The sequence below is a fragment of the Halichoeres trimaculatus genome, unplaced genomic scaffold (genome assembly GCF_033239565.1).
Source record: "Halichoeres trimaculatus isolate MK-OKI-2021-1 unplaced genomic scaffold, fHalTri1.1 fHalTri1_scaffold_14, whole genome shotgun sequence".
Taxonomy (NCBI): domain Eukaryota; kingdom Metazoa; phylum Chordata; class Actinopteri; order Labriformes; family Labridae; genus Halichoeres; species Halichoeres trimaculatus.
The window spans coordinates 10,404,149-10,417,869 of NW_027437192.1; the positions used below are offsets into that span (position 1 = coordinate 10,404,149).

A 13,721-nucleotide genomic window follows, 5' to 3' on the forward strand; every position below is an offset into this window, starting at 1 on the left:
CATCCCGGGTGGTGGTGGTAAATGATAGTGTAGACGCGCCACAAAAATCATAGCTTAGCTAATTAAATGGGTTTAAAACGAGGAGAAGTGATGCGATATTAATAAAAATGAATATTTTAATCGTTAAATATCATATATTATCTATATTTATGCATTATATTTAGGCTTTGACTTAATAATTTTTCAAACACTGTCCATATTACGGTAAAGTAAGGGCGCACAGCTGATTCGTTCCTGCTACTTAGTGTAACAGCGCCATGTGCTGGTGTACTTTTATATAACAGTTAAGTCAATCATCCCCCAGGCTAATTCACACCACATCATTGCTTCTCATGGGTCATTATAACTTTTTTAGTGAGCATATTTTATATTCATCCTCCAAATGGGTTATGTTGTCGACTCCTGTTTAATCAAAGCCTTCAATGTGGCCATCCATCCATTACTTTTAGAGAACAGCTGTGCTTGGATTATTTTGAGGCCATCAGAATTCAAATTAATTTGAAAGAAGAGGTGTCAGACATATACAGACGGCTCTGCGGGACTGCTTCCTCAGCATGTGCTCTGCCATGCAGCAGAAGTACCCAAGTGACTTACAGAGACTGGAAATGAGAGCTTTATTGAAAAATGAAAGGCTTTGCCTTCAGGCTTGAGTGAGGCTGAAAAAGTAGATTAGGATTCCTATTACTTAATTTACATTATTCATTTAAATGTGGGGTTACAGGCTGGATTTCAATTTCCTTTATTTGAAACAAATTTTGAGTAATAATAGCCTGATGTGGTTCTTTTTTTCACTGCTACTTTTTCTATCTGTGTCTGGAGCATGCAACACTGATATGAAAACACAGTGTCAAGTTCACTTGAGTGCCCACAACTTCTTAATTGCAGACAGAGTGCTGGTTTGCTTGTCACAATGAATGAGTGTTATTCTTACAATCCCCATCTGCCACACCGCCAAACCAACTGAGGCATGCCATGTGGATATGAGTTTCTCCATAACCAACCAGCATGTCTTCTTAATTGGGAGGAGAAAGTAGTGATGGTGAGTGGGTGGAGGCGGGAAAGGAAGTTAATGTGTTTTTATGGCGCCTTTTATTGCAAAGTGTGACGGTTTAAAAAAGAACCAAAGTTCATTCACATTTAACATTCATGGAAACAGTTGGAGAATTGCTGCGTACCTGTGCTCATTTTGTGAGAGATAAATGTGTGTGCTTATCACAGGAGCTGGGCTGATAAGGCAGCTGTCTACAGGCCTTAAGCATGTGAGATCATCTATTATCACTGATCAAAGCAAGGAGAAAAACAGCGGTGTATTGATCACATCAAGGCGAGCTGCGGGAAAAGGCTTTGAATTTAAATGGCTTTTTCATCTTCGTGTAATCGAACTTCATTGAGACAAAATTGCGCTGTAAATTCTAAAGACCTGTATTTATCACAGGGTAATGCTTTCATGAATGTCAAATCTCTCATTATTTTCATTCTGCTTAACTTTATTGGTCACAAATCTAATGACAGACCAGCCAGGAGAAGACTCAAATAAATAAGTGAGCAAACAGGGGGCAGTATCTCAGCTCCAGAGATGTTCTCCCTGTATCATGAAACAGGCTATTTGCATTAAAGACACGGCAGGCTACAAAGATTTCCTTGAAATTTCAGGTGGATGCATCATCTTCCACGCTGCAGGTGCTTGAACCTTGAACATGAAGGGGAAGAGACAGCAGGAGGGAGACAGAGAGGGAAAGAGGGGGAGTAAAAAATATACAGAAGAACCTTAGAAGAAGTAAAAAGTATCAAAAAGCTTTCACAGGCAGACTGCACACCCTTTGTAAGGAACGCAAACGGTGCAATAACAATCATGAGCTGAGGGGGTATCAGGACTAAAAAAGGATTATCCAGCCACCTTGTGCTTCTTGTATGTTTTAATTAAAACATGCTGATCCCATCCCTTCAGGTTTATACGCTGAGATGAAGACAAAGGGGAGTACAGTGATCTCCTCTGAGGGCATCATGCACACTGAAAAGTTCACCTCTGGTTGTCTCTGAACAACAGGGGGAGATTAGTGAAGCTGAAGGTGTAGGAAACAGAGCTTAGAAGTTAAGGTGTCAGCATGGGTAGGTGTACATGAGTACTGTGTGCATAACCAGGAGTGTAAGAGTATGGAAATCAGTCTATGTGCTAGCTCCAGATTAACCAAGTAAGATTCATCCTTACTTTGGCCTCTGTCTTTAGTGCTTTGATTTGGCTCCTGTCTCTTTAACCCTCAATGACCTAACACACCAAGTCTGCCAGAGCATTTCTTTAGATAGATAGATAGATAGATAGATAGATAGATAGATAGATAGATAGATAGATAGATAGATAGATAGATAGATAGATAGATAGATAGATAGATAGATAGATAGATAGATAGATAGATAGATAGATAGATAGATAGATAGATAGATTGTGAGATAGATAGATAGATAGATAGATAGATAGATAGATAGATAGATAGATAGATAGATAGATAGATAGATAGATAGATAGATAGATAGATAGATAGATAGATAGATAGATAGATAGATAGATAGATAGATACAATTCATTGTCATTGTGACACGTACAAAGCACAATGAAATTAAAAAGTGCCATACAGTCTGAGCAACATTAAAACTACAACATAAAAACACAAGCACACAGTAAAACAACAGTGATAAATATAAAACAATAATATAAAAAGCCATTCATTTTGCCATTGCGCAATTCCATGATTGTGTAAAGTGCTGTTAATGCTTGTTTTTTGCGGCATTGAGGGTGGTTATTGCTTTTGGATAGGAACTGTTTTTTAATTGGTTTGTTCTTGTTTTGATTGTCCTGTACAGTCTGCCTGATGGCAGCAGTTCAAACATGGAGTGGCCTGGGTGAAAAGTGTCATTTACAATTTTCTGAGCTCTGTTAAAACAGAGAGCACTGTGCAGTTCGTCCAGTAAGGGGAGGAGGCAGCCCACAATTTTCTGGGCTGTGTCAATAACTCTCTGAAGCACAGATATCTTTACATTTTCACATGCTGTAGAGACATTTTTTGCTAAAAAATAAAAGAAAGAAAGAAAGAAAGAAAGAAAGAAAGAAAGAAAGAAAGAAAGAAAGAAAGAAAGAAAGAAAGAAAGAAAGAAAGAAAGAAAGAAAGAAAAGAAAACAGGAAAGAAAAGAAATGAAAAAACTTTTTTCTGGACACCAACACAACCTGTATGTCCCAAACTTGAGTAAAATAAATAAACTTGTGATAACTAAATCAATTACTTTGAAAAAAAAATGGAGAGGAAAAACATTTAAATAATTGAAAATTTTACATGTTTTTCTAAATGTAGAAATGTCATGGCTGTGTCCCTCACAACAGTAAAAATCAAAAACGTGATGATGTGTAATCCACATAGGAAGTGACGTGAATAATGTGGTCTGGATCATAATGTTCTTGCTGTTAAAGCTTCAAACAGAATTTTTGTGAACACATCACTGGAAGGAAACTGCACTCTTTGGCGTATTGAAGATGCAGTATGAAAGTGTAACCCCACATTTTTTTCCCCCAAAAAAAGAATGATTGATCTATCTTATGTGGTTTCAAATCTAGTGCCATTTAAAACTTTATATGCAAACCTAGCACTAGAGCTTCTCTGGGCTCTATAGGGTTAGGGCTCCACAAACCCCCTCCCCTCTGATTGGTCAGCCCTCAGAAAGCCTGACAGGTAAGAGGTACAAGTTACAAGATCCTTATCCAATGACTTCATCATTCCAGCAAGTCTCATGAAGATCTCATGAAGATTTTTGGGTTGTTTTAGACCAGACTTATTCAAGTTCTTTTTTTACATAGGATTCAGTGATTTCTGCAAGATACCAAATTAAAAAACTACATGTTTAATCTGATCATCCAGTATTGTAACTTTAAATCCATGTTTAAAATATGGTTAAGCATAAAACCCCCCCTTAATTCAAACTGATCATTGAACTTTTTATCATTTCAACTTTTGTACTCCGAATCAACACCAAAACCTAATTGATATAAGGCTTTTGCTTCAAAGGTATGAGATCTGTTGCCTATGCATTGATTAATTAACATATAGCTGCTTGAATGTATCCAATAGGTCCCACAACACAAGATTTTAATTTGATTCTATTATAATAAAATATAATATAATATAATATAATATAATATAATATAATATAATATAATATAATATAATATAATATAATATATTATAATATAATATAATATAATATAATATAATATAATATAATATAATATAATATAATATAACATTATATTTTTTTTATATTATATTATATTATATTATATTACATCATATCATATTATATTATATCATATTATATTATATTATATTATATTATATTATATTATATTATATTATATTATATTATATTATATTATATTATATCATATTATATCATATTATATCATATTATATCATAAAGTAAAGTTTAAAGTTTGTGTTCAATTTCATGATTTAGGAAATCCATATCTTATTAAAACGTGTTTTTAATGCAGGTATTGTGGCACAGCTGTGTGTCAGTTGTTACTAATGATACCATTTCCTGTGCTACAGCAACGAGGGACCCTCATAGCTTTTACACAAGGACACTGTCGAGCAGGGGAAGGTCGAACTGAAATATGCCGTTTACACCTAAGTGTCAGTAACATGTCACAGGTCCCTTGTGCCCCAAAGTGCCGACTGAGGATCATTAGAAAGAGAAACATACAAACAGGTTGGAGATCAAGGAGGGGGGTTGCAGATAACTGGGCTGAACATGCTGCATTACAGATTCATCTTGGCGCACAATGCTGGCAACACAGGGGATAAAAGGAAGACTTAACGGAACGCAGCATCAGACAGAGTGTTTAAAAGGCAGTATTTAGTTTAATAAATAATTCAGCTTGTACTTAAATGTCAGACTGCAGTGTAAATTTAATTTCATCACCTTTTTATCTACACAAGCACAGACAGACATCATACAAGGTCATAATGTTGATGGTCTTGAAGATGTGTATGTGCCAGGGTATTAAATGAAATCGAAGGTAACAGGAACTTAGTGCACTTATCCAAAAACATCCCCAGAGAACAATAGGGGAAAAAACACTTTGTAAATCAGTATTTATATTACAACACAAAATCAAGGCCTGAGTATTGTCCAGTTTGAACACAGCTCTGCCGTATTAGCTTTCTACATCTTTGGATCCTCACAGAGTTTACACCCCGGCCTCTGGTCCGACTGCCTCTCCATTTGAATTGTGACACAGTGGAAGTTGTAGGAGGAGAAACAAGCCTGTGTTATTTCTTTCTGGACAAAGTGTGGATCCACTGGCCCACCTGTAGAGGAGGGAGGTAGAGAAAGAAAAGGAAAAGGAAATAAACCAACGCTGGTCACCTTTTGTTGTTATGATGAAAATTTATCAAATGCCTCAAAAGCTCAGCGTTCTCTTCACCGACACATAGTTTAAAAGAAGAGAAGAAGAAGAAAAAAACATCCTGAGGCATGTCAAGAGGCCCTAGAGATCGTATTTACTCATTTACAGACTCTTTATTAAATGTGCTTATTTTATACTCAAGGGCAGACGAGAAGGATAAATGAAATTGGAGTGTTATATCCTGTTTTTTAATCTAAAAAAATAAATTAAAAAACATAGGATATGATATAATTCTTCTTACCTATTGCTACATGTGCAGACATTACAGCCTGGTTCATAGTGAGGGCCCAGATGTGAAGGTTGTGCACAGACGTCACCCCCTTCACTGATAGCAGAGTATCCAGCACCTCACTGTACTTCACACCAGCAGGAGTACCTGAGTCATGATGAAGAAACAGGAGGAAAGGAGCTTTACCCTTAACATTTGGCACAAACACTGAACAACACTCTAATATTTCTTAACTTGTTCTTACCTTCCATCAGGACGGCAAAAATATCCCTCATGATGGTTAAGGTTGTGCACAAAACAAAAATGGCAAACAGGAAGGTGCAGATGGGATCAGCCATCTTATACTCAGGCTGAAAGAAAGAAATCAGACGGAAAATATTTAAGGCTGTTTTAAGTCTCCTTATTTTTCGTCCTTCTTATCTTTTATCTGCAGGAAAGAGACTTAATACTTAAAGACCACAACAGTAGTTTAAGAGAGGTTATGGTGTTATCTTTATAGGTTTATACTGTCCCTCTGGTCCCTTGTTGTCGCTTTAAAGAATTTAGAGTCAAATCTTACAACCCTGTTTCTTTCACAGCATGGTTTAGCATGACAGTGTTGAGGCCACCTTTGAACTCTGTCCCCCCGTCTCATAAAAAATACGTACAACACCTGTACAGTTTCAAGATACCCTAAAACGACCATTTTCCTTGAGCCATGCTGGTAGATTTAAAAATCCATTTTAATATGGAGTAAAATATGACCCAAAACAGTATGTCAGGGTTTAAAAATCCCCTTGCTCTGGTGTTTTAGAAAACCCTTATTTCATCATCATCATCATCTTCTGCCGCTCATCCAGGGTCGGGTCGCGGGGGTAGCAGCCTAAGCAAGGAAGCCCGCACTTCCCTCTCCCTTGTTACTTCCCGGGGATCCCTAGAAGTTCCCAGGCCAGCTGAGAGACCCAGCATGTCCTGGGTCTGCCCCGGGGTCTCCCCCCTGGTAGGACATGCCCTTAACACCTCACCAGGGAGGCGTCCGGGAGGCATCCTCATCAGATGCCCGAGACACCTCATCTGGCTCCTCTCAACACAAAGAAGCAGCGGCTGTACTCCGAGCTCCTGCCGGATAGCCAAGCTTCTCACCCCATCTCTAAGGGAGAGCCCGGCCACCCTACGGAGGAAGCTTATTTCGGCCGCTTGTACCTACGATCTTGTTCTTTCGGTCACCACCCAAAGCTCATGACCATAGGTGAGAGTGGGGACAAAGATCAACCGGTAAACAGAGAGCCTTGCCTTCCGTCACAGCTCCCTCTTCACCACGACAGACCTGTGCAGAGTCCGCATTACTGCAGACGCTGCACCGATCCACCTGACAATCTCTCGCTTCGATCTCTCCCTTCCCTCACTCGTCAACAAAACCCCCGAGATACTTAAAGTCCTTCACCTAGGACAGGATCTCATCCCCAACCTGGAGAGGGCACTCCACCCTTTTCCAGCTGAGCCTCTGTCTGAAATACTTCATTCTGGCTGCTCCCTCTTTAAGGCACCCCACTCCACAAACTCCCCTTCCCTCTGATTTGCCAGCCCTTTAGAGGCCTACCAGGGGCAGAGCAATGGGCAGACCTTGGTGTTTGAGGCCCACTCCTCAAATATGTCATCAAACAGTTCGGAGATCCTTATGCGATGACATCATTATTCCAGCAGGTCTCTCTTTCCGTTGCTAGGCGCTGCCCAAGTAGCTGCCTCTTGCAGTAGCTCTCTCGTCTTTGTCCGTTTCTTTTAATTTTTTTCGTCTCTTTTTCGTCATCTTTGTATTTGGAGTAGATCATCACTTTGTACAGTTCATTTGTTGGTCATGGACACCAAACTTTTTGTGGCTTCAGCGATATTTTTACTTCTTTTCTCCTGTGTTTGTCTGGAGATCCTACATGTAACCATGGCTGCATTGTTTACATGTGAAATTAGCTGTTAGCAGCCTGTAGCATGTCATTGCTAACTAGTGTAGGGCTTGATGATTTCCCTCGAGCTGAGGAGGAGGAGGAGGTGAGGACAACTTGCTGGTTCTCGGGTGTGAGCTGGGAGGTGATGACGTGGACCTGTTCTTCCATCCATCGTTGTTGGGAACGTGGGATCTATCTCTGGTGGGATGGACGAGCTAGCTGTGCTAGCCCAGCGGCATCGTGCTGTTCACGGACGTGGCTGACGGAGCTGACATCGGACGCTGGCGCCACATTGGAGGGGCTTCGCCTGCTGTGAGCAGACAGAATCCAGGATACAGGAGGGAAAGACTGAACAGACTTCTGAAGAAGCTCAGTCCTGGACCCTGTGGAGGTGGAGACTGGCTGGGCTGGAGAGTGGTGGACGAGTGGTGGACGGGATGTCGTCTTCTATTTTCTTATGGACCTTTTTGCACTTTCAATACACTTGCTATCTTTTGTTTTATTGATTGCTGCTGTGACTCCTGAATTTCCCCTCGGGGATAAATGAAGTATTTTCTGTTTCTATTCTATGAAGACCTTGTGCCGTTCTATGAACAGACCATTTTGAACAGTTTACGGACAAATTCAGGGATTTCTACAACATATGAATATGTAGAGGTTGGTAAATCTGCACGTTTTGGTGGACATCCAACTTTGTTACTCTATATGTATGTCAAAAACATAGGAAGACATAATACACCCTCTTAGAAAAATGATTTAACGTATTCATTTTGGGTATCTATCCTCTAGTCTAACTCAACTAATTGTAGACTGTCAACAGTTTCAATAAATTTCTGCTATCAACATCTTGTGGGAAAAAAAAACAGAAACCAAAATCCTTTTAACTAAACATTTTTCACATCTTTTCTTCCCATTGCCTCAGTTTAACTTCACCTTTGGGCTCCTTACCCTGAAAAATATAATGATGGCACTGATTAACACAGAGATGCTCTGGAGAAGATCTCCCACCACATGGACAAAGGCAGCTCGCATACTAGCATTGGCCTGCTTAGTCCTCCCTCCTGAAAGAGAGTGGTTCAGTTAGATCCAGGGTTGGGGTATGGAGGGTTCAAGAGCTCAGGGTTTCGAGGCAAAGGTTTAAAAAGTATGGATTGGAGGGTTGAAGAAGGAGATCTATACCTGACATATTTTGCTGTTCATTGTTGACATCAGCATCAGTTGAGATCTGAATATGCCTGTGTGTGTCGTTGTGGCTGTGGCCATGACCGTGTGAGCTGACACCCCTGTGGCTGTGGCCGTGACCGTGTGAGCTGACACCCCCGTGGCTGTGGCCGTGGCCGTACTGGTGAAGTACGATGGCCATGCTTTTGAAATAGATTTCAAAAGTATTTAATAGATCAGAGATACAAAAGGTTTGCCAGCACATAACACCCTTAGACACACAAAAGTGCATTGTCTGATGAGAAAGTTGCATTGAAGGGAGATTTTACTCACATTATATTAGCAAGCACGGCCAGAGCAGAGGTGATAAGCATGATCTTGCCGTTGATGGTGTAGTCATCACTGATGAGGCGGAGCACAGCCAAATAAACCAACAGCCCAGTCACCAGCCAGATAGTGAAAACTGACAGCAGTGCACCCAGGATCTCTGTATTTGTCACATGATACACCATACGTATATGAAGGATGTGAGGAGGAACGCAAAAAACAATCAGAACAATTGCTCAAATATCAAAGAGAAGGAAGTGTTGCTGCCAAAAAACACTAGGAACAACGTAAAACTGTCTTGATATCACAGGTAGGACACTTAAAAATCGAACAACACTTAACAACAAATGAGTTATGTCAACCTGTACCTGCACGATGCCAGCCGTAGCTGAGCTTGTGTGTGGCAGGTTTGGAGGAGAGCCAAAGGGATATCAGGCTGATGATGAAGCTGATTAAGTCAACCAGCAGGTGGGCAGCATCTGTCATCACCGCGAGACTGCCTGCAAAATACCCACCTGCAGAACAAGATAAACACTTTATATAAGTGATGAATGAACATCGATATTAAATCGCATGAGAGCTTAAAATGCTACTGACTTCAGAGAGCTGAATTGACTCACATGGTTATAATAAGAAAATGTTTTGTGAACAGAAGTTTGACTCACCAACGATTTCACAGGTCACAAAGATCAGGCAGATGACTGAGGCCACATATAACCCTTTCCTGGCATCTTTCTTCTCCTGTTCACGGGCCTGCTGTGCATTGTTGCTGTCATGGCAATGCTTGATGCCAACACCTATCTGTGATTCCTCAGAAGCACAGTTCCTAAAGATATAGAAAAATTTACGAAAATAAGTGTTTACAGACCTCAAGCCCTACTTTTCTCTTCTTGCCTAAACTTATACTCATATCTCCTTAATTTGACCCCTACTGAACCCCTCTTGCCTTAACGCCTGCTCTTTCCTCCTTACCATTGCCCCTACTACTCCCTCCTTGCTTTGACCCTTGCTCATACCTCCTTTCCTCAGCCCTTACTCATACCTCCTTACCTTGACCCATACTCACCACTCCTTATATCAACTTCTCCTTACCTAAACTTTTACTCATGCCTCCATAATTTGACCCCTACCGAACCACTCTTACCTCATTGCCTGCTCACTCCTCCTTACCACAGCCCCTACCCTTCTTTTCTTTACCCTTACTCATACCTCCTTACCTCGATCCCTGGTCATTCCTCCTTACCTCGACCCTTACTCATACCTCCTTACCTTAACCTATACTCACCACTCCTTATATCAACCCCTATTCATCTCTCCTTACCTTAACGTCTTCTCATACCTACTTAAATTGACCCCTCCCAAACCACTCTTACCTTAATGCCTGATCTTCCCTCCTTACTGCAGCCCCTACCCATCCCTCCTTACCTTAACCCTTACCTCGACCTCCTTACCATGACTCTTATTCATACCACCTTACCTAAACCCATACTCATTGCTCCTCAACTCAACCCCTACTCATCTCTCCTTACCTGAACTTCAACCCCTACCCATCCTTAATTTGACCCCTACCCAACCCTTCTTACCTTAATGCCGGCTCTTTTCTCCTTACCACAGCCCCTACCCATCCCTCCTTACCTCCACCCTTACCTATCCCTCCTTACCATGACTCTTATTCATACCACCTTACCTAAACCCATACTCACTGCCCCTCAACTCAACACCTATTCATCTCACCTTACCAAAACCTTTACCCATATCTCCTTAATTTGACCCCTACCCAACCCCTTTTACCTTAACACCTGCTCTTTCCTCCTTACCCCAGCCCCTACCCATCCCTCCTTACCTTAACACTTACTCATACCTCCTTACCTTAACTCATACTCATTGCTCCTCAACTCAACCCCTACTCATCTCTCCTTACCTGAACTTCAACCCCTTCCCATCCTTAATTTGACCCCTACCCAATCCTTGTTACCTTAACGCCTGCTCTTTCCTCCTTACCACAGCCCCTACCCATCCCTCCTTACCTCGACCCTTACCTATCCCTCCTTACCATGACTCTTATTCATACCACCTTACCTTAACCCATACTCACTGCTCCTCAACTCAACACCTACTCATCTCACCTTACCAAAACCTTTACCCATATCTCCTTAATTTGACCCCTACCCAACCCCTTTTACCTTAACACCTGCTCTTTCCTCCTTACCCCAGCCCCTACCCATCTCTCCTTACCTTGACCCTTACTCATACCTCCTTACCTTGACCCATACCCACCGCTCCCCATCTCAATCCTTACTCACTTTTCCTTACTGCAACCCTTACCCATACTCTCTTTGACCCCTATTTACTCCTCCTTAACTTAAACCCAAATCATTGCCCCTTCTCATCCCCACCCCCAATTATCTATCCTTACCTTGGCCCTTACATTAACCCCTTCTCATCCCGCTCTTTCAGGCCTCACCTACACATCCTTACCTTAACCCCTACACATTCCTCCTTACTTTGACCTCTACTCATCCCATCCTTCCTTGACAACTTCTTATTCCATCTGGCTTAGACATTCACTCAGTCCTTTAAACCTCAACTGCTATTTATCATCCAATTCTTGATTCATACTAATTCTACTCCTTGGACTTTTTACACTATTGTGTGGTCTTGTTTGCGAAATGTATCTTCAGTGTAATATGATACACTCTGACTCTTTTTAACTCTTGTTCATGTGAACCTGTAAACTGACATGTATATTTTTTTAATGTCTAACAACATTTAAAACTTATGATAAGTAAATAAGAACTTACAAACATACGGGTCAAACAAAAGATAAAAAAGTTACCCTTCTGTATCGATTGTTGTATTCTTAGCCATCGCTGCGTTAGCTCCTGGGTTTTCTGGATCCTCTGGATTCTCCTTTTTGAACAAAGTCACCATATTACCCTTCAGTTGAAAAAAAAAAACACTTTGAAAAAAATAAAAATATTCCAAAAAGATCAAATCACTTCCACATTATTCCTGAGAAAACTATAGCTCAGTTTCTCCAGTACTCCTGTGTCTTGCTGCGAGCTTAGCCTTGTTGATTCTGCTGGTCAAACAACTGATGAGCTTCTTGTTAAACAGCCCAGGAAGAAAACTGTTAAATTATACTTGATGACATGCTCATGAAGCGTACATATGCATGAGGGTCTGCGCGGTTAAGCAGGTTTAGACTTTATTGCATAACAAACGGTAACACTTTGTTGGGGTAGGGCTCAGTCAACTCCCAAATGGTGTCAACAAAGAAGAAAAAAATCTTGCTGTTAAAGATGAATACAAGTCCTTCCAAGAAACACTACACATACCTTTAAGCACTTAAGACCTATGGTTTTGTGTTGCATCCATCCTGTGGCTTCTTTTGCACATGTCACTCCTCACCCTCGCCCTGTTTCCTGCTCCATCCACTCTCCTCTCCTCTCTGATTAAAGGCATAAAAAGCCCATTAAATACCTTTAAAATATCAACCCTGTGCAGTGTGTGCCTATAGAGAAATGAGCTACTCAGACCCAAGCTGTTTTTAAGCAACAGGATATAAAATTGTTTACCTTTTGGTTTCCAGTGTTTCTGAAGGCAGTCTCCAGAGGAATCTTGATGAAGTGCAGTTTTAAGTTTTGTATATCGCCATATTTTTTTGACCCAGGGTTAGCATTGATTGTGACTGATGAAAAATGAGGGGATTGTGGTTTAAATGCTATCCAAAGATTCTGTTAGTAGGCTGACAATTGTAGCTAGTAGGGTTGCGAAATTCCAGGTATTTACAAAGTTAAGAACTTTCCATGTGAATTTTTGGAAATGAATTATTTTTCAGGAAGTTATATCAAATGCATTAAGCTGGTTATATACATGTATAAAAATCAAACATTTTTGTTTGTTTTAAGCAGACGTGAAGGCAAACATAACTAATGCAACATTTTTTTAAACTATAAATGAATTTCCAGGGGATTTTCAGGAATTTTCCCTGAGTCTAACTCTCATGATTATAGGCATAAATAGTTGTCATGAGCAAACATGTTTGATACATCTGTACATGACACTAATCAGTTTTAGAACTGCAGAACTCTGTTTCTTTCACAGAACAACAAGAACCATGAACGGTGAAAATAAAAGAATCAGGTATTTGCAGTAGCTGAAACATATTCCTGATGTCCCCTCAGTAACCTGAAAAAAAATCTCATTCGAAAATGTCAAAATGTTTAGTTTAGCTTAGCTTAGCTTCAGACTATGCTTTGTACTCATCAAGGATCTGGACCTCATTGTCTTCAATGGCTGTTGTTTCATTATGACTGGTCTTCATCTTCAATGTCGCAAAATTATTTTTTCACAGCACAAAAAAAAACCATGAATGGTGAAAAATAAATGAATTTTTTAGCGTTTTTAATTTTCCTGAAATAGCTACCCAGGCTAATTAAAATAAAACTGATTTGATGTCAAATAAGGCCACTCACAATAGTGGCTGCTTCACCTCAAGGTGTTAAAATTTTCTAGAAAGAGCCCAAACAAAATTTTTTGAAAAAGGAATACTTTATTGAGTAATTTATTTCATTTTGTGCATTACAACTTTACAAAGACAATGACAGGCATTTTGACCATGTATTT

General features: G+C 40.2%; 1 protein-coding gene across 1 annotated transcript; it reads right to left on the reverse strand.

Annotated features, from left to right (window-relative positions):
- Positions 1–5,047: 5,047 nt before the first annotated feature.
- On the reverse strand, positions 5,048–10,067 carry LOC141803311 (proton-coupled zinc antiporter SLC30A8-like). Its single transcript, XM_074687273.1, has 9 exons — positions 10,039–10,067; positions 9,758–9,918; positions 9,461–9,607; positions 9,099–9,252; positions 8,784–8,968; positions 8,553–8,665; positions 5,930–6,035; positions 5,698–5,832; positions 5,048–5,358 (listed from the first exon to the last, which is right to left on the reverse strand). Exons 1-9 carry the CDS (start codon positions 10,065–10,067, stop codon positions 5,213–5,215), a joined length of 1,176 nt encoding a protein of 391 aa, XP_074543374.1. The 3' UTR covers positions 5,048–5,212.
- Positions 10,068–13,721: the final 3,654 nt, after the last annotated feature.

What these genes read in the sequence shown, in the direction of transcription:
- LOC141803311 (XM_074687273.1), bottom strand. Translation starts at nt 10,067, where the DNA reads ATGGTAAGGAGGAAAGAGCAGGCGTTAAG. An exon ending in TGTGACCTGTGAAATCGTTG is followed by an intron (nt 9,608 to 9,757) that starts GTGAGTCAAACT and finishes CTTGTTCTGCAG; the next exon opens with GTGGGTATTTTGCAGGCAGT. An exon ending in CCATCATTATATTTTTCAGG is followed by an intron (nt 6,036 to 8,552) that starts GTAAGGAGCCCA and finishes TCTTTCTTTCAG; the next exon opens with CCTGAGTATAAGATGGCTGA.